Source organism: Oryzias latipes, chromosome 20 (assembly GCF_002234675.1).
Source record: "Oryzias latipes chromosome 20, ASM223467v1".
Taxonomy (NCBI): Eukaryota; Metazoa; Chordata; class Actinopteri; order Beloniformes; family Adrianichthyidae; genus Oryzias; species Oryzias latipes.
The window spans coordinates 23,902,793-23,923,233 of NC_019878.2; the positions used below are offsets into that span (position 1 = coordinate 23,902,793).

Below are 20,441 nucleotides of genomic sequence, written 5' to 3' on the forward strand. Positions count from 1 at the left end.
GTTATGTGTTCTGTTCACGCTCCTTTTTTACCACAAGGGTAGAATTCAGATGATGCCGCTTTAGAAAGGCGTGATGGAAAATGACACGCTCATAGCATTTCCTGGGAGACAGCTGTAACTGCTTACAATCCGTGTTTTCTGACCTTGCTTTTATTTGTTTCTCTGCCGCGCTGACCGTTGACCCCGCCTGCGTTGGAAATGGCGGCTAATCTCCTGCTTTGCATGGGCAGAGCCCCCTTCCGCTAACCCTGAGGCAGGGCCGTCCTCCTGCCGGAGACGGAGGACCAGGAGAAGGAGGGATGGAAGCAAAAGGATCTGCAATGCAAATGGCTGCCCTGAATAATTCAAAGTGCTGAATGGAAATGTTGCTTTTCTGATCCCCTGTCATTAACTTGTGCTGGAGTGGGGCATTCTCATTTGGGCTCTTTTGGCCTGTATGCCCCCCCCCCCCCCCCCCCCTCCACGCACACCCCTCCTGCTTTCCCCCCCTATTCTTCTGTACTTTCACTCTCTTGGGCCCTTTACCCCTCCGACTGTGCATCCATAGAAACGGCTGCCCTCTCTGGTCCTTCATCCTGTTGAAGGAAAAGGCGATGCTCGTCATTCTGCTGACCAGGTTCTGCTCTGCCGGCAGACGTTCGGAGCCTGACGCTCCTCCAGGCTCCGTCCACTTAAACACAGAGGAATCAAACTCGTTGGGCACTTGTTCATCCACTCTCCTGCTTTCTTTGAAAACAGCAGCTTGCTGGTTTCCATCCCTTCATTCCATCTCACCTCCTGCTTCCAGCATCAGCAGGGAGGTGTTTGCTGTTCCACAGCTCCCAGACCGCCGTGGGAAACTTCTAACTCCACGTCTGAGTTTTGTTTACTTCTTCGCCTCTGATGTGTTGGTTTTCTGTGTCCGTCTGCCGCCACGGCCCCCGCCGAGCCGAGAGGGAGCGGCTTAATATATTATTTGATGGATTAGAGCCTGAGCGTTTGTGAATAATTCATTCTTGGTTATTAATGTGACTGTCAGGCGCTGCTGTTTCATATTGCCCTCGACTCTGGCTTTTTATTGGTCACTGAAAGCAGACAGTAGAATTCTATCCTCCAACACATCCATGCTGGCGTGAACGGGAGTTTATTCAGGGCCAGCCTTTCCTGGACCGTCAACCTGTCCAACCTGCCCCCCCCCCCCCCCCCCCCCCCCCATCATACTTACGCCGGGGAGACTGTATTCTGTGGGAAAGATCAAGTCCAGTTTAAGTTCTGTCTAAATCTTGCAGCATTTCCAAATTGGTGGGATGAATCTGAATTGAAGGGATTTGGTTCACAGATCATCCGTTCATCTCCTCTAAAGTTGTTCGGCTCTAACTTACCGGGCATAGTTGACTATGGGGGGGGGTTTGAATGTACCACAGAGATGTTTAGGCGAGGCATGATGGGACTGCGAGATGAGTTTGGGATTGCTGAGTGTTTGATGTCTCTTTACGGGCTGATGGAGGAGCTCGCATCTCCATTTAATGGTAGCGGCTGGTTTACGTTTGATTGCATCGCTTTGGGCTGCACTTTCTTTTCCCTTACTTGTCAGAACTGTTCTTGCTAGTCTTCTTCATGGTTTCTTCCACCACAGGCCTCTTTGATTGACTCCAAAGGTGTTGCTTTTAGATTTTTAAATCCATTTTCAATCCCTGGAGCCTCTCCTGGTTTCTCCTGCACAGCTCTGCAGTCTCGTTTCTCTTGAAGAAGTTTAACAAGAAAACTTCAAGCGTTTGGTGAACTGTCAGAATCTGCATCGTAATTGCTCCCTGTGTTGTTCAGTTCCACCTTTAGTGATGACGCAAAGCTGCGTCGGCCTTCAGCAACACAAGAACCTTCTGGTTCAAGTCGACTAACTTTGGATGCATCAAAATGGGGCGGAACAGGAAGACTTTGGCCCCGCCTACTAATACGAAGTTTTTTTTTTAAATAGCATTTTTCGTCTTCTCCTTACGACGGAGTATTAGGGCCACCAAAAAAAAAAAAGAAGTAAGATTACGACATTTTTACGAGAAAAAAGTCGTAGATTAACACGGAGAAAACACCGAAGTTGTCCGTTCATCAGAGCATCGCTTGAAGATGAAAGATGTGGAGCCTTTTGTGAAGCTTTATTTCCAGGTTTATTATAGGTTTAAAACAAAGAGATTCTGAACCTTTGGCGACTCAAAATCAGATTATTGTCAGTGTAGCCGTCTTTCCGGGGTTCAGTGTCAGTAAAGCGGAGTTTCATATGTAAAATAAGGAGCTCAGAGACACGTTTGGGTGCAGATGATCGTTGCAGCTTTTATTCTCCTTTTCATTCACAAACCCTGAAGTTCATCTGTCACCTTACGTCATGAACCTGTCATCAGATCCGAACACCAATGCGGAAGTAAACGTCCCGTTATATCATCAAACAACAAAGATGAATGAAAATAGTCTATTATATTAGCATTAGAACGTTGAAAATGCCAAAAAAGTGATCCTCCTCCTCAGACGGAAGCGTCACACAAACGTAGAGATCTTGTTTTGGTGGAGGAAGAAAGGATTGAAGTGGAAAGCTGCAGCCGGGACACCGATGGCTTCATCGGGCTGCAGGGATCCTGCAAACCAACCATCAATAAATAAAACTTGAATAAATTGTAAATCAAACAAATGAGCTTCCAGATATTTGGAACGTTCAAGCTCCTTCAGCTCACCTGTTCAACAAAGTTTAGTCGGTCTGCTCTGCTGCTGGGTGGCGTTCACCTGCTGCTCTGTATGTTCACTTCCACTTAATTTCGTAAATTTACGAGTTTTTATCTCGTAAATTTACTTTTTTTTTTTGGTGGCTTTTTTTTTTTTTTTGGTGGCCCTAATACTCCGTCGTATCTCCTGATTCTCAGCGATTTGACGAAATACTCCGAAATGTGGTTTTGAGCGTAATTTTCTTAATATATGTCCTTCATCTTTAGAAGAATGTCACATGGTGACCAAACCTTTATTTTTTTTATTATCAGAGTGTGTTCTTAAGACACTTTTGTCCTCTCTCTGTCTTATCAACATTTATGCTCTTATTTTTTACTCATGTTTTCCAAGTTTCCATATTTTTTGAATTGAATTATTGAAACAAATACACTTTTTTTTCTTAATGTGCCCATTTTTGGAAAGGTTCTGCACCGAAATACCTGGTTTGCCCAAAGATTATATTACAGAACCCCAAACCTGCTTAAAACAGGAGACTCCCTTTTTACTGCCAGACCGGATTAGAAAAACTCCTTTGCATTCCTTTTCTTTTTGTAATACTTTGAAAAGCGCTATTGAACCATTCAAGGACAGCAAACTGCATTTTTAACAAAACCGTCGTATCGGTTGCAGTTTGTTTTGTCATGTATGAGGAAAGCTTCTGCTCAAACGCTGGGACTGCATCAATGACAGAAGGAAGAGGATTCAAAGGTTTGAGGAAGGGATTGAGAAACCATCATACAGGACTGCCAAGTGTCAAGCTGTTTGACTGTACACATCACATATTTAAAGAAATAAACATTTAAACGAGTGGAACTAAACCCTGACTTTAACTAATCTACAGTGTAAAGCAGCTAATGAACACTGCTGTCAGTTCCTTTGTCTGCCGTCAGGAGCTCAGAAGATGCAGCTTTTCCGTGATGGTTCATCTCCATCTTTCTTTATTATCATCAATAGTGTCTTAGTGACTGTTCTCCGTCTGTGCCATGATCAAAGAAAACACGTTGTTTTTTTTTTACCAACTGCATTCTTCACATTCATATTAATGCAACGTCTCTATGTTGTTAAGCTTATAAAACATTACAAAGATTCCTCAACGTGAGTGTCAGGGAAGGCAGATAGAGTGGGAGTTGTTTGGTGTTTGTTTGTATTTATTATGGCTTTGGTTATGTCGGCAACCACTTGTGTGTGTGTGTGTGTGTGTGTGTGTAAATGGCCTGTTAGCCATCTGAAAGCAGTTTTCCTCCTCAGATGATGAATCCCTCGTATGTTTTTGATCTCGTCCATGAAAGCAGTGTGTGCGTTTAGACGTGCGACTGCGCCGCGCCCCATTTCCACCGCCTCATTTATGTTCATAATAAAAACCAGGGCGCGATTGTGTACCCAATTTGCCAGGTGGTTATTGCTTTCTAAATTGAATGAGCCACCCTAAGTGCAATGGTGACAATTTGTTCGCTGCTTTAAGGCACCATGATAGTTCCCCTGATTTTAGCAAAAGCAGGAAAAGAAACAGCAAAAGGAACAATTTGAAACTGTGGAGAAGAAAGCGTTTGCACATCGCTCCCCTGCTCAACACAATCTGGAAGTACTTCTTCTGTCCTCGGTGGAGGATCTCTTTACTTTTTTACACCACCATTTCAAACGTCTTCTGTTTTTCTGTATTCGCCAGTGCACATGTGTGAGTGTGTTTGTGGGTGTGCACGGAGCTGTGATGATAGACCGTGTTGAGCACTGAGGCATTGTGTCGTCATCCAGCAATGAGCTTGCAGCCATAAACAGCCCTTACAGGTGAATACGGGCTGTCTGTGGGTGAAAAAGAGTCAAATCTGTACGAATCTCTTCCTGAACTTATTATTTTCATCAAGACAATAATACACTTATATTCTAATATTATTTTTTATTGAATTTTTTCCCTCCTCGGACTAATGCGTGACAGCAGAGAGACGGAGGTACCGCTGAAAGCGCCGTCATTCAGACGCAGTAGATGCTGAAGCTCACCACACCGAGAGTCTCTGAATGATGTCATGAACCCAGACATGGAGACTTGCTTTTCACAATAAATCAACCTGATCTCTCAGCATTATCCAGGTTTTCCATGCATTGTAAATGTGTTCTACACAAACATTCCTCCATGTAGTGATCAGGCTAAAAACCTTTGGTTGGAGCTCCCCCCAGTAGGGTCGAGGGCGTCACAAACGCATTTTTGGACAAGCATGGAGCAGCGAATTTCGCTGAGGTAGTCAACGCAAATTTGACATGTGAATTGTGTTGGATGTGAACGTAGCATAGGACTTTAAGACCTCCATGCAGGATGGGCTTATCCTTCAGTCCAGACCTAAATCCATTCTCAGAGTCTGAAGGTTTTGTAGTTTTAGCTTGAGGTTCTATTGCTCATTCATTTGGATGGTCTACATAAGAATCTAAGCGTTTGAAAGTGATAACCACGCGCTCTTACCCGCGGCCCCTCAATTTATTTCAAGACAAGAAAAATCTCATTTATGTTTTGGCTTTCAAGTCGATGCTAAATTTAGGTAAATTTGGAGCAGAAGTGATTTGGTACATATTTGCATCAATAAGCATTAAGAAGTTAAAGGGATTATATCATACAAAATCCGCTTTTTGAGATTTGAAGTGTATTTTAATGTTCATTTCTCAGTAAAAACAACCCCAAAACGCTATTTTAATCCATTGATTCTAAGTATTCCTCTAAAAACCTGCTCTCTGAGCACCAGCCCCTCCCAATCCACAAAAACAAGCGGGTTCTCACTTTGTGACGTCACAATACCTTTCAGGAAGTGACTTTACTGCCAGCTCCGCCCCCAGGCTAACTCACACACCCACTTTCTCTGTGCAGCTAGCGGTTAGCGAAAAAAATGCCTTCATTTTATATTCACGGCACGCACATCCATCTTTGCAAAAGGTTTGATGTGGTTTGTTTTCATGGGTGAGACGCAGACACGCTGCTGAGGCCGACTCTAAGATGATGTCATGAAATGGGCGGAGCTCCAGAGAGCTACTAAAATAACACATATTTCTTAAAAGATGATTCTTTAGTGTGCCAAAGGTACTATATCATGACATACATGAATATAGTTACTCCAAAAGGCTTGAGAAAAGCAGGATCTTTGGCCCTTTAAATAAAGCCATTGGGACTCATTTCTGAGTTCAGTTCCTTTCAGGCGTTACATGAACGGATCTGCGATACGTTGGTGGACTGGGAACCCCCTTTGATGGTCTTGCTTTGAATGGTCTCTCCTCTTTTCCAGGCGCTGTGTATTTGGAAGGAGGTTTGGACGAGGCGCGACTGCTCTTTGGTAGACTGCTCTTCAACAGTGAGGTGAGTGGATGACCCTCGCTCTGATACTGTGGGAGGAAGTGAACCGTGACGTGGATGCGTGCTGGCACACTCAGGGAAGAACCTGAACACGGCTTTTCAGCGGCTGTGAGTGGGACACCCGCTATTGTTTGGGTGTGATCAGCAGGCATGACTAATCGATAAGCGAGTCACGGTTTTTATCTAACTCTGCCCCAAACGTTAGGAACCAGGTGAGAGTCTGACGGCTCTGCTCCTCTGCTGTCCAGTTTTTTTTTGCCTTGACCTTCTCACAACTTCTGTGGTTAAAGTCAGATATTGTTCAGCAGATTTATAATCCAGATAATAACAGTGTTGCATACCTTAGCTTTTGTCAGAGGTGTATTGTCTGCGTACCGCCTCATACCTTCAGCCTTGCTCTGCCGCTGCCCGCTCAAGTTTTCTCTTGTGTTTGGCGTGAAAAGCTCTACGACCTTCCTCCCGTTTTACTGTTATCCTCCTCCCGTAGAAACCAGTGAGGAAGGATGTAGAGTTATTGTGATCTGAAGGTCTTTCTAAGTACGGAGGCTGAAATATTTTTATCATTATTCACCATGGAAGTGGATGTCAAACCGATGTGGAGGACAAAAACCTCCATAAACCTACAGCTTTTTTAGATGGTAGCTTAACAGTGTCTGACCAAAGCAGGCACGGCTACCTCTGCACTAAAGACTGACGACTTTAGAAAGAGCATCACTACGTAGAGAAAGACAGAGAAACATGCTCAAGACAGACGGCTTCATGGCAGTTGCAGCTCAAGATGTTGATTTGAGACTGAGGGACAGAAGCTCAGAGGAAGGTGCTTCGTCCAGATGGACAATGGCTCCTCGTCCTCAGATCATCATGTAGAAGTGAAAATCTGCTCATTTAAACACATTTGAACACCAAGAGTTTTTTTAAACATCCAAGATTCTGTTGTTGTTTTCTATTTGAGTTTTATTCTTCTGGGCACAAAAATCCATTTAGCAGCTTTTTTCCTAGAAAAACAATAGAAATGCACTGAAATGCTTTGTTAATCACTGTTATAAGATGAAGTGGAAACACAGTTTTGACAGTCTGGTTTAACTGGACTGAAGTGGATTATAATAATCTGGAATGTTTGGATTAAAGTCGATAATGACGACAGTAATGACTTTCGCTCCGTTCATTCTAGTGCTTTGGTCGTCATCTGGCACTTAAGCCATAAACTGGTTAGAATTAATCAATTTAATAAACTAATATGGGTATTGGAATAGAAGAATGAGTAGATTCACATTTACTTCAGAGTTTTGTTCCTTTCTAGACTTTGATGGTGTTTCAGGCTTTCAGCCTACGGTCCCTCTGACCATCACCGGGATCATTCACGCACATTCATGCTGGTAGGCAGTAGCGTTAAGGGTCTCGCCCTCACCGGGTGATGTTAATTGCTCGCCATTGATGTGGTAATATCTCACCTTACCAACCGAGCTACTCAGCCACTAGAAATACATTTCTATACAACTTCTTTTTTTCTATAAAATTTGAGTTTTTTTCCCAGAATCCCACTTTCAATCTGTAGATTTGTGCTAATATCTGCAGGTGAGTCATGCTATTCCTGATACATGGTTGTCTGTTCAGCTGTGTGTTTTTGACCAAAGTGTTTATTTATCACCAGTTTATGTTTTGAGTACAAAAATCTGAATTTCAGAACCCTTTGCAGAACTTTTCAAATTCTGAACTAATGGTGATGAGAGAAGTTGCTTTTTTTCTGTAAAAATCTGAAAGCAAAAACTTTCAGCTTCAGCTTAGAAGTTCTCCTTTCAGATGGAGGATTGGAATATTGTGGCTTCTCACCCCCTGCTGAATCCTCCTGATGGCTGTTTCAAAGCTGAGAGGAGGCAGATGGACAAAGCCCAGAGAGCCAAACAGCAGTCGTGAGATAAGGCGGGGGGGTTTGGCAGGCCTGATCAGAATAGGCGAGCTCCAAAACCACTTCTGTTCTCCTTAACTAGGGGTTCCACGCTCAGACAAGCTGGTTCTTGAACTGATAAGATGCTAAAGTGGGGGTTTGGGGGGACATAATCCTGACGTGACAGATCAGGACTGAGGCCTCACACCAACTAAAACTTTAGTGCTTATATTCGTATCTGAAACCAGAAGCTCCGCCCTCTGTTCTTCAGAGTATGCATGTACCATAAGTTTTAAAGGCTACATTGCGTGTTTTGCACAACTTAGGCTGTGTCTGAATTCCCAGCCTAACCCCTAACTACTAAAAACTATGTAGTGGCCTGAATTTTTGAAGCAATTTCGGACACCACGCTCACTACGCTGTTCTTTTTTTTAAACTGGAGATATGACGTCATCGATTTCACAAAGTTTTGTGACGATTATTTATGAGCCCACTGTCTTCTGAAGATAAAATCATTGATGGTTAATTAAAAAAATACATTTAAATGCATTTTTTTGGCAAACGGTTTTCCGATGCAGTGCATTGTGGTCTATATTCGCAGATCTAGTGAGCATCGATGCACACTGGTTTTTCGCAGAGATTTCTGGGAAATTTCTAGTTCACTGGATTTTGGAATCATAGATTCAGACAGAACTACAAAATGTAGAACGCCCTATATAGTGCACTATGAAGTAAGTAGGGAAGGAATTCGGACACAATCTTATACTCAGGTGCGACTTATATGTGATTTTTATTTTTAAATAAATGGCAAAAACTGCTGGAGGGTGCTGTAGGTTTGTGGATCAGCATTTGCTACCGAGAGCAAGAACTGCCGTCCAGTCTGACTCCAGGTTCGGCGAAGTTGTTCAGAAGTGACACACAGGATGAAGAATTCAACAGATGTAGTGATTTGAAAGAAAGAAAGAAAGAAAGAAGAAAGAGTTTAGTTGACTTGTTTGCATGTTCTTTTATGCTATGGCTATCTTAATATGGGTTCATATGTTGCACTAATCTTCTAGACTCCTCCTGTTTGATAAATAAATATGTTACGGTAGTGAAGCCTGCAGATATGCAGTCTATTATTGTTATTTTTACGTTTTGAAGGATTTACATTTTATTTTGTTAAATACGTTTTTCCCAAAAGTGTGACCTATACTTCCCTAAAATTTAGATAAGATTGTTTTCTTCTTTATTATACTTTTTTTTTGGCTGCTCTGGTTTGTACTTCGGAGCGACTTAGTCCACAGAAATGCGGTAATTTCCACCCTGAAGACTTCGTCGAGGAAACTGTTGTTTTGTTTGTCTCCTTTTTTTCCCGGCATGACAGAAACTAAATGGTTCTTTCAGACACTGGTTTTTCTCCAAACACGTCACATTCAGGGCTTCTTATCTCAGATGAAATCCAGCTCCATCGCACACAAGAGATGACAACGGATGCTAATTTGATGATGACATTACCGTGGAGCTTATTAAAGCATCAGCAAGGAGGAGGGAAACTGCAGTCCTGGACTCAACCGCAGCTTGATATTAAAGAGGAAGATGAAGATGTCATTCTACTGCCCTATGAGGCGGAAACGTGCACACACATTTACACTAACACGCAGGCATGCAAATAGACACACCTGTACACCGCCGTGCATAGCCTTGCATAGTCACAGACACACAGACACAACATCACAGATACGCACTCACACACACGTGAACACACACACAAACTCCACTAAGGTTGCTGTGACAACTGAGATGGTCTCCATGGCGCTGAGTTAATGACTTTTGTTAATGTGCTGTTTCAGTCTTCTTACAGTTCAAAGTTTTTCTATTTGTCCGAAGGTTTAGCGGATAGTCCAGGTGTTTGTGTTTCTTTTGCTCATCAGCGTCTTTATCCCTGAACTTTTTCAACAAAGCATTTTGTCCAAGATTCTCCTTCTGTCCGTTGGACCATGGACTGAGAGACGACTGAAGCCTGCAGGAAATGAGCAGAGCTGAGTTTTTGAAAAATGCGGTGAATCAAAGTTCATACAGAATTTAGAGAGAGGTGCAATTTATCATTTATCATGTGGTCAGGCAGAATTCAAAAGGTTTTTTGCTTTAAAAAAGCATCCTTTCTTTTCAATTTCAATTTTATTTCTATAGCCCAAATTCACAACAGTCGTCTCAGTGGGCTTCATACCGGTAATTGTAAGGTAAACATACAATCAAAAAGGATCATAAATGCATAGAATTCAATAGGATAATACTAAACTTTAACTAAACTGACTAAACTAAGCTGGACATCCCTGCCCTTAGACCCCACTTCTCTGTGAGGAAAAACTCCTAAAGAAACCGGATTCCGGAAAAAACGAAGAAACCTCTTTGGTGCCCACATGAAGGAGGGATCCTCCCCCAGGACGGACAGGCGCGGTTACCAGAACTCTTAGAGAGAATTAACTTATCTAGCTCTACAACTACATATTTAAAGTCCAGCAGACGAGCTTCATCCAGACGGAGTTGGGGGGACAGTCGGGGGTGCGAGTCGAGCCGGAGACAGGAACCACAGCCAGGTGTAGGAGCAGGAGCAGAGGCGAGGGAAACGGTCAGGTACTGGAGCAGGGATGAGCCAACTGGAATCTGGAAGCACTCCCACTCCCCAGGAGGGGAGAAAGGCGTTATTTGTATTTGATGGTTTTTTGTGTTGTTTAACTTTGAGAAATGTTCAAATAGGTAAATGTTTTAGTTATTCTGTTCACTAAAACTGTTTAAAACAGCAGCTGCTGCGATTTTAATTGTGATTAATTATGATTTTCTGTGATTATTGTGATCAATCTCTTTGTTGAATGAAAATTCTGATTTATTTAAATGTTTTTGGAAAATCTTTAAAAGAAGAGCATTTTGCTTATAAAAAATTTGGATTATATTGTTTGCGTCAGTTTCTGAACTGCAGTAAGAGTTCAAAAGTCATTCTCTGAGCAAGAAGTTTAGATTTCCAAATAGCTCTTTGAGCGGTAAAGGTTGCAGACCCCTGTCCAAGTACTAGATGTGTTTACATTTTGGTAAGGTTTCAAGCATGTGGTGAGGGTCAAATTCCAGCTTAAACGAAAAAGTCTGTTGTTTTTTTTTAAGTTGAGTCAGCACAATTTTTTTGCGACGGTTTTTTGTTTCCCATGACCACAGTCCTATAATGTTCATAATTAAATACATAAAAATGACCGTCTGCAATCAACCAATAAATCTCTCAAATATATAAAAAAAGTACAAAGATTTTAAATTAGCCATTTTATTATTGAATATATTTCATTTTTCTTTAAAAACCTGTTCATTATCTTAAACCAGCATTTAAAAATATTCATTTTGAATAATGTTCATTATTATTATTCTATGGCTTTTTTCAGAACGACTCATTTATTTCATAATGAGCTTTTTCAGCAGAATGAGTCTGTCTGTCAATCAAACCAGACAAGGCGGAGACACTTTTGTGATTGGCCACTCCTTTACTCAGATCTAGATCTGTGAGCACAGACAGCAGAGCTTTGTTTGCTGCAGAGTAGAGTAGAGCTTTAAGAGAACTGCGTGAGTTTTTTTATTTTTTATTCAAAAAAGCAGCGCGGGGATCTAAGAATAGGAGTGGATTTCGAGGGGTTTAGCCAATGTGTGTTCAGATCCCACCCTCTTTCACTGATTGACAGACAGACTTTGCTGAAAAAGCTTATTAGGAAATAAATAAGTCATTCTGAAAAACAGCAATGTGACATAAAAACAAAGCTACTTAAGATATTTAAATATTGATTTTGAAATGCGAGTTTCTCGAAAAAAAAAAAGAATTATAATAATATTCAACATGATTCAAAATTAATATTTTAAAATGCTGTTTTAAAATAATGAACAGGTTTTTAAAGCAAAATGAAATATATTTAATAATAAAATGGCTCATTTAAAATCTGTGCAGGTTTTTCACAATTTCATGATCTTTTTATATATTTATTAGAGATTTATTGGTTGATTGCACAAGATCATATTTAGTTATTTAATTATGAATATTATAGGACTCCATATAATAGTGTCCTGTCGTTCACTATGCTCAGAGTTAATTTTCTCAGGGTCTTAGGTTGGTCGCACATTTTGGTGAGTTTTGGCGCGTGTGCGGAGGTCAAATGTTCCTTGCAGTCAGTGACTGCTGCTGCAGGCCACCATTATAAAATGCATGTTTAATACATTTTATGAACAAGAGTTTTCTATGGGGTTTAGGAAAAACCTCCACTGGAATCTACATGTTGGATTGTAAATCCTCTCTAACAGTGATGAGAAGAAAAGCTCCTTCTTGATGAAAACAATGACTTTCCAGCCGTATTCTGATATAGAACGTTATAGCTAATAGTTATTATGTCAATAATTTATATTAAGCATTTTTACATGAAGTTCCATGTATTGCGTTTTATATTCCGAATAGTCATTAGAACAGACTGCTGTTGTTTGACGCTAAATAAAAAGTTTGATCGCTTTAAACCAGTTTTCCTTTTTTTTTTTTTTTACCTTGTCCTGTCCAACAGCTGGGCAAACAGATGAGAGCTGAGGGCCTCTTATTCAGACAAACCAAAGGTATGTCTGAATAAACCCCTTTTGTAATTGAGGCCAAACTTTATTAATTTCAAACATGTTTGAAGATCTTTGGTGTTGGACCGGACGGAAAAGGAAAGAGGGGAAGAAGAGAGAGGGACGTTAGAAAGAGGGGGGGAAGGAGGGTGATAGTAGGAGGGGAAGGGGGGTAAGACCATGAAGCAGCATAGAGCAACAAGTTTACTGGTTGTTAATCACCATGGTAAGGCTCAAATGCAGTACAAAAAGGGCGGAGCCTGTCCACACACACACCCAAGTGTCAAACACACCTGCTAGTTGCAAAAATGTCCATCTGTCGACATGTACACAAAACAGATAGTGCTCACACGCATACTTATGCCTTAACACCAACTAGTGTGAGACATTTCAGTCATTCAGTCACGCAAACCGCCAGTGCAAAGGTGAGCCAACACCCGTGCTCAGGTGAGTGCTCATGTTCTTCTAATATGGATGGTGGAATGTGTAAAGAAGGAAGGAGAGCGCCCAGCCATCCCCACCCCAAGACCCCCACCGCAGCAGCAGCGGCAGCCGGAATCCCCCCCATGCCACACGGAAACCGGCAGGGAACAACCGCCGCCCGGGCGACCAAGCCCGCCACCCAGGCCAGGGCCAGCAGGACCGCCGCAAGGCCCCCCAGAGCCAGAGAGCAGGGAGGCACAGAGGGAAAGAGAGGGCCGCCCCAGCCCAACCAGGAGAACAGCCCCCCCGCCGCGCCGGGAGAGCCCAACGCAGGGCCCCACCGGAGAGGGACGCCCACAGCCCCAGATGAGCACCCCACCACCACCCAGGAGTTCCGGGCATCCCCCCGCCCCAACCCCAGGTACGAGCCAGGACCCCCCAAGGGAGACCCGCCCCGCACTCCAGGCGGCCATCCGCCCGGCCCACGGTTGGTCCAGGGAGGAGCAAGGCAGGGGCCCGCCGCCCCCGCCCAGGAGGGGGGAACCCCGGGGAAAAAAGAGGGCCCACAAGGGGTGTTGTAAATATGGCCCGACCAGGCTCGGCCACAGTTGGAAGTTTGGCGGGGCCCAGCGCTCAGGAGCAAGGACCAGAACCCACCCCCCAGGGACACCAACACCCCCGGCTCAGATGTAATGTGAACCCCCCCACCGCGCGGAGAGAGCACCGCCGGGCCCAGGAAGCCGGCACCCCGGGGACACGGCCGCCGCTGCAAAGGGGCCCGTACCCCCCACCAGGGAAGAGGCAGGGGACAGATGGTCCTAGGTCCCACCTTCCTTGCAAAATGTGTGTGCGTATATGTGTGTTTAAGAGGGTGTGTGTGTGCATGTGTGTGTGTTTATGTTGGGATGTATATATTGAGGGGGGAGGGGTGTGTGTACTAAGGGGGGTGCAGTTAAAATTGGCGGGTAGGGCACTAAGGGGACATCTCCTGATTACTCACAGTGATGTCCCCTCACCCTCCCCACCAAGGGGCCCTAAATGTCTAAGGTGCGGTTAAAATTGGCGGGTAGGGTGCCAGGAGGACATCTGCTGCTTGCTGGCAGTGATGTCCAAGCACCCCCCCTACCAAGGGCCCTACATGTCTAAGGTGCAAATAAAACCGAAAGAGGGGGGGCCCACTCCATACGGCAACCATAGGAGGGGGGGCCACTGCCTAGTAAACCCCCCCCCCCCCAAGGCTCATCGCAGGCTAAGCCCCCCACCCCCTCACCCTATTATGAGGTTATATGAGGAAGGGGGTAAGTTGGGGACAGCTGGTAGACTGTCCCCCGGTGGTCAAACAGCTGTCCCCCGCCCCCCCCCCAGCAAGGGGGCCAGGCCCACCCAGCCCAGGGGCCCCACCCCCGGAGGCGCCGACACCCCAGGCCCAGCACCACCCACCCCACACAGAGGGAGAGGAGCCAGAAAGCGCCGGCCCCCCCGGAGCAAGCCCAGGCCCCCACCCCCAAACGCCGGCCCTAGAAGAGCTCTGGTCAGGCCTCGACGGGACCGAGGCAGCCAACCGGCCGGGGAAACCGCCGATGGCCTCAGCGGAGACCCCGACCCGTCAACCCCCCCTGCCCCGTACCAATAGCGGCCCCCCCCTCCCCCAGAATGCCCCCCCACAGGACAGGGCCGACAAGACCCCCCACCCCACCCCACCCCAGACCCCGCAGCCGAAGCGGATGACACCCAGAGCGCCCGGGGGCCCCAAGAGGGTTGTCCCGTCCCGCCCCAGAGCCAGGGAAGGGCTGATCCCAGCCCCAGGCGTAGATGGGAAGCCCATCCAGTGCCGCTGGGCCCCCCCCCCGAGCAGCGCCCCCCGCCAACCCCCCCCAGCACAGGCAAAGGGACCACCCCCCCAAGCCAAGCTGGAACACCACCCCACCCCCCCACCACGCACCCCCACACCCAAGCCCAGAGGACCACGCAGCGCCCCAGCCCGCCCCACCCCGGCGCCGGACCCGACCCCCCGACCAACGGAGCCCCCACCATCCCCCGCCAGGCACCGGAGGCCCCGGCCCCCACCCCGGCCCACGGCAGAAGGGCAAGGAGCAGCGACGACCAGGCCCCCCCATCCCCTAAGTCATGGAGTCAGCTATGGGAGACCAGAGAGACCGAATTCTTTCAAAGTTACTTGAACCTTGGGCTGACATTTTTTCCAAGCTGATCTGATCAAGCAGCAGATTTCTGTGTTGACTTATATTTATATTTTTCTTGCTTTTCCAATTTATTAAAATAGTTTTTTTAGCAATGCAAAGAGTTATGAAAATGATAGAGCCTAATCCTCCTTCTACATCGATGGCACTCATGTCACCAAGCACACAAAGTGACGGTGAAGCTGTGATTGAAACCTTAAGCCAGACTGATAAATCGGCACATACCTGCTGCCAGAGAGCCTGGACAGGCGTGCAGAACCATGCATGGCATGGCAGGCATGCATGTAATTGTCGGGTAGATTACTGTCACAGTGCTGACAAATGTCTGAGTTGCTGAGACCCATCTTGAACATCCTCTGTCCAGTGTAGTAAATTCTGTGAAGGGTTTTAAAATGGATTAGCTGCAGATTTGGACTTTTTGTCAGTTTAAAGGTGTTTAGACAAAGTTCTGACCAAAAGCTTTCATCTGTGCTGATGCTCAAATCCGCATCCCATTTTGTTGTCGGAAGTGAAATGTTATTATCTAAATTACATAAAAGTTTGTATATTTTGGAGAGAGTTTTATTCATTGAGAAATTGATCAGAGTGGTAACTACATCTGGTAGCTTTAAATCGTTGTCTCTGTATTTAAATTTTTTAGTAATACTTGATTTAAGTTGCTGATATTCCAAGAAGTTATTTATTCCATGTTTGTCTTGAAGTTCCTGGGGAGTTATGAATCTTCTATCAATAATTACGTGCTCTAGTTGTTTTATGCCCCCTGCTTGCCAAGCTGGGAAGTGGATAATTTTTTTGTTTATGAGGATGTCTGGGTTGTTCCAGATGGGTGTCATTTTGCACGGTTGAATTGATGATTTTGATATTTTGAGAAATTCCCACCAGGCTATTAAAGTGGCGTTTATATTAATAGTTTTGAAACAATCCTGTTTTTTAACTGTTTGGCTAATAAATGGAAGATCTGACAGGTTGATCTTTCCACATAACGCCTGTTCCAAGTCTAACCATGAGTTGGTTTCTGGATTATTTTTTAACCATTTTAAGATGTATTGTAATCTATTTGCAAGAAAGTATTTGTGGAAATTAGGTAATTCTAATCCTCCACAGCTTTTTGCAGATTTTAAAGTTTTTAGACTAATTCTTGCAGGTTTTTTGTTCCATAAAAAGCTTGATATGGATGAGTCTAATGTTTTGAACCATTTTAGTGGCGGTTGTGTGGGAATCATTGAAAAGAGATAATTAACTTTGGGTAAGATTTTCATTTTTACCGTGGCTACCTTGCCCATAAGGGACAGAGGCAGGTTGGTCCAGCGTGTTAGATCGTCCTGTATGTTTTTCAGTAATGGGGTGTAGTTTAGCTGCACCAGTTCTGATAGTTTGGGGGAAAAATTGATACCTAGATATTTGATATTTCCTGATTTAACTGGTATTGTGAGTCTTTGCTCCGCATTATTGTTCAGTGGTAATAAAACAGACTTATTCCAATTAATGGAATAGTCTGATATAGAGGAGAATTCATTAATGATTGTTGCCGTTTCATTTACAGAATGTAAATTACTTAAAAACAGTAATATGTCATCTGCATAGAGACTAATTTTATGATGGCTGTGTTTAGTTTTGATTCCTTTAATGCTTTCATTCTGTCTTATTGCTGCAGCTAAAGGCTCAATGAATATAGCAAAAAGAGAAGGAGAGAGTGGGCAGCCCTGTCTGGTTCCTCTTCCAAGAAAAAACCTGTTTGAAGTCTGTTTATTAGTTCTAACTGATGCATTGGGGTTGTGATATAATATTTTGATCCATTTGATGAATGCTTCTCCAAAACCAAACTTATGGAGGGCGGCAATAAGGAACTTCCAGTTTACTCTGTCAAAAGCTTTTTCAGCATCCAGTGATAGTATGGACATTTCCTGGTTGTTAATGGTGGCAAAATCTATTATATTAACAAGTCTTCGGAGATTGTCATCCGAGTGTCTGCCTTTGATAAATCCAGTTTGGTCGAAGTAAATTATGTGAGGAGTGATTTTTTCTATTCTCTGTGCTAGTGCTTTGCAGATAATTATTACGTCTGCATTGATTAGAGAAATAGGGCGATAGCTTGAAGGACTATTGGGATCTTTGTCTGGTTTTAGAAGAAGAATTATGTTGGCTGAGTTCATGTTAGGTGGCATTGATTGGCTTTCATTGATAGATGTGACCGTTTCATAAAACGTTGGTGCCAGCTGTTCCCAGAATTCTTTATAAAACTCAGCAGGAAAGCCAGTTTTAAACCAGTTTTCCAAAATACTGGAGCCTAATAGACTTCAAGACTTCATATTGTTGAACTCTGTCAATATAAGTGTTTGGTTCCTTTAGTTAGGTTGTATTTTACTTTTTACTTTTGTAAAAAGGGATCACAGTTTGGATTTCTGCTAACAGTTCTGTCAAACATGATAGTAAAACAAAGATCCGGTCCGCCTTTAGGTCCAAACCCTCTGCCTCAGTATTCAGTGGACGTGGAGCCCCACCCTTGGGGATACTAGGGGATGCTACCTCGAATACATTTGTTGGTCCCCAAGCTTTCCCCCCTTCTCACTTGATAAGACAAAAAACAAAAGTGGATCTGGCCAGTCCATGTTTATTCTGGCTAGAGACCCCTTCTTTTCACTGGTGCCCTCCGGGGGCTGGGTAGGGGGATTGGCAAAGCCTTTCCTTTTTGGTGGTCCACCTGGAGTACTGTGAGGGAGTTTCTTGGATTGTCCAGGTTTGTGTCCGAGCTCGGGTGGGGGTAAGGCCCTCATCTGGGGCTGGTGGGACTCTTGACTGGGTGGGGCGTGGTACTGGACCCTGGAGACAGCAGGAATCCTGGTCACTGGGTGGAGCTTACGTTTTTCGCACTCTTGTGTCCCCCTGTTTACTGGCAGTGAGGTCCCTCCGACTGGTCTGGATGGTTGGTGTGGGGTTGTGTGGGAGGCAGATTTCCTTTGTATTCTTCTCCATGTGGGTGTCGCTGGCTGCTTTGCCTACAGTTGGGGCTCGCTTTCCTGTTTTTTTTTTTCTTTTTTTTGATTGTACTTTTTGTAGAACACCAGTCACGGAAATGTGTTGGAATAAATATTGGAGTTAATTCATTTTTGCTTAAACACCTGATGAACACGCCAACGTTTCCAGCCCCAGATATTGTGCTTCCTTTGCTCGAGCTTCATCGTCTGTGTTTCGTTTTTAATCCACATCAGCTGTAAAACTCAAGGGGGGGGGGTAAAGATGTAAAATGTCTTTTCACCAAAGAATCAACACAAGTTTTGCAGGCGCTTGTAAGATCACCTTGACCGTCGGCTGACAGGAGCCTCTGTTTTGGACAGCTTTTATCTAGGTATCGATCAACGATGCTATCTTCTATCGATCTCTCTGCTGCACCACCACATGTGATGGATTGATTGGCAGTCTGTTGCTAGACCAATTTGTCAGGGAGCATTGGACCTTGTCAGAGAAGAACACCATTAGGCTGCAATTATGGATGGCCTACAATCCCAGAGGTTGATGGGTGCAGTGTGTGTGCACGTGTGTGCACGTGGGTGGATGCAGGACCCTTGAGCGTTTGACTATTCACATTCGACTTGTGAAACTGAGCAGGAGAAGTCGGTTGAGGATCTCTGATCCACCTTAAGTCTGAGATAATTTCGCTTTTAATTTCAAATCCCATAATGGATAGGTCTTGACATTAAAACGTGTTTGCAATACCAGAGTTATATCCTCCAATTGGCTGTGATTCAGCCTCAGCACATAATGATTTGTGTTCCCAGTAATTATACCTTCCTTCTGGCGGGAGAGAAGGAGTAGGAAGGGAAAAAAAGTCCTGTTGTTATTCTTAAATCCCCACTCCATGCTGGCTTAATCATTGTCTGCCTTGTCTTTGCAGTGGCTGTAATTGAAACATTAGCTGTTCAGGTCTATATACGGCGTGTGGGCGGATGGTGGTTGGAGTTTAATCATAAGGCTCCATCACACTTGTATGTTTTTCACTCCTATTTGTTTCTTCTCGTTTGAGTTTCCACCCCAGTTTCTGCCTTCTGTGCCCGTGTTGGAGGCACGTATGGCTGCAGCGTAGCTGTAACAACAGCCGCTCCATTAGCCAACAGTATTGATGTTTTCTCAGAGATCTCAACATCCAGGAACCCGTCTGCACCAGCTGGTCTGGAGTTCACCCGATACTCTGGTCCCAGGCTTGGATACAGGCAGCCAAACGGAAGCATTTACTCAAACATATTGACCACACTCATTAATTTTTCATGGGCTGCTCTAGGCGATGGACTGCCAGGTGAGGGGGGTTGAGAAGACGAGGCGTCTGTGCAGCACACAGCAGACCCCCACGCCTTGGGCGAGCGCTACATTTTCAGATGGTTTATCTTCTTGAATCTTTTAAACACTTGAGTGATACTGTATTTTAGAGGCCATCGCCCTCGCTCTGCCAACGCCGGGCGCTCCCAACATTAGACCCTTGGCCCAAAACTGCCTCTGGCTGCGTTGTCCTTGGCAACAACTTAACAGCTCTTTCTTTCCTCTGTGCTACCCCCCCCCCCCTCCTCCATCAGCCTGTTTCCCTGCCAGGTAAATTGGTGGGGTTGGTCTTAAAGACCAAGACTCCAAAACATTTATCTCTCATTTAAACATCAAGGTTCCCTCATATGCTACAGCTCAGTGCTCTTTGTTTTTCTTTAACTTGTTCTGTCCAACAATGAGCAAACAGATGAAAGCTGAAGGCCTTTAGTGTTGGACAGGTTTTACTATCACAAAAAGAGGTTAAGCTCTTTGTTTTTACTCTCAGCACTGCAGAGAAAAGCTATTAACCTTCAGGACTCCGCTGTATTATTGGTGGAGGTTTTTTCTGTCTATTTTTGAGTTTACCTGGATAATTTGCATTAAAAAAGTTTTACCTTGCCTTGTTTAGTATCTGTCAATCTGCTGCCCTTCAGGAAATCTGTCCTAGTTTTCTCAGCAGGTTTGAATCTTTACAGCTGGTTCAGGCTGCAGGTGACGGACTGTAACCCCCTCTTCTCATGGGGGCGTTTTCCAGCAGAAAATCAAACATTTCATAGACGGCGTGAAAACGGAAAAGCAGAAAACAAAGATTGATGAGAAATCAATACAGGAGATAAAACTACTTTTATCTGATGTTTTCATTTTGTTGTGACTTCCTCTGTGTTTGCATTTAGCTTCATATCATAAAAAAGCACCTATGGTTTTTCATGGTAAAATCATGGAATCATTTGGTTCATAGATTTTTTTAATCTAACGGCCA

At 44.3% G+C, this 20,441-nt stretch overlaps 1 protein-coding gene across 4 annotated transcripts in view; it reads left to right on the plus strand.

The window, feature by feature from the left end:
* drosha (drosha ribonuclease III) overlaps positions 1–20,441 on the plus strand; it is an 81,227-nt gene that overhangs the window by 34,632 nt on the left and 26,154 nt on the right. For all 4 annotated transcript variants that reach the window (XR_002872361.1, XR_002872362.1, XM_023950263.1 and 1 more), the window contains exon 23: positions 5,991–6,061. Coding sequence is in view for 2 of the 4 variants with exons in the window: in XM_023950263.1 (XP_023806031.1) it covers positions 5,991–6,061 (71 nt within the window). In the remaining 2 variants the exon portion in view is untranslated. The remainder of the gene's footprint in view (positions 1–5,990; positions 6,062–20,441) is intronic.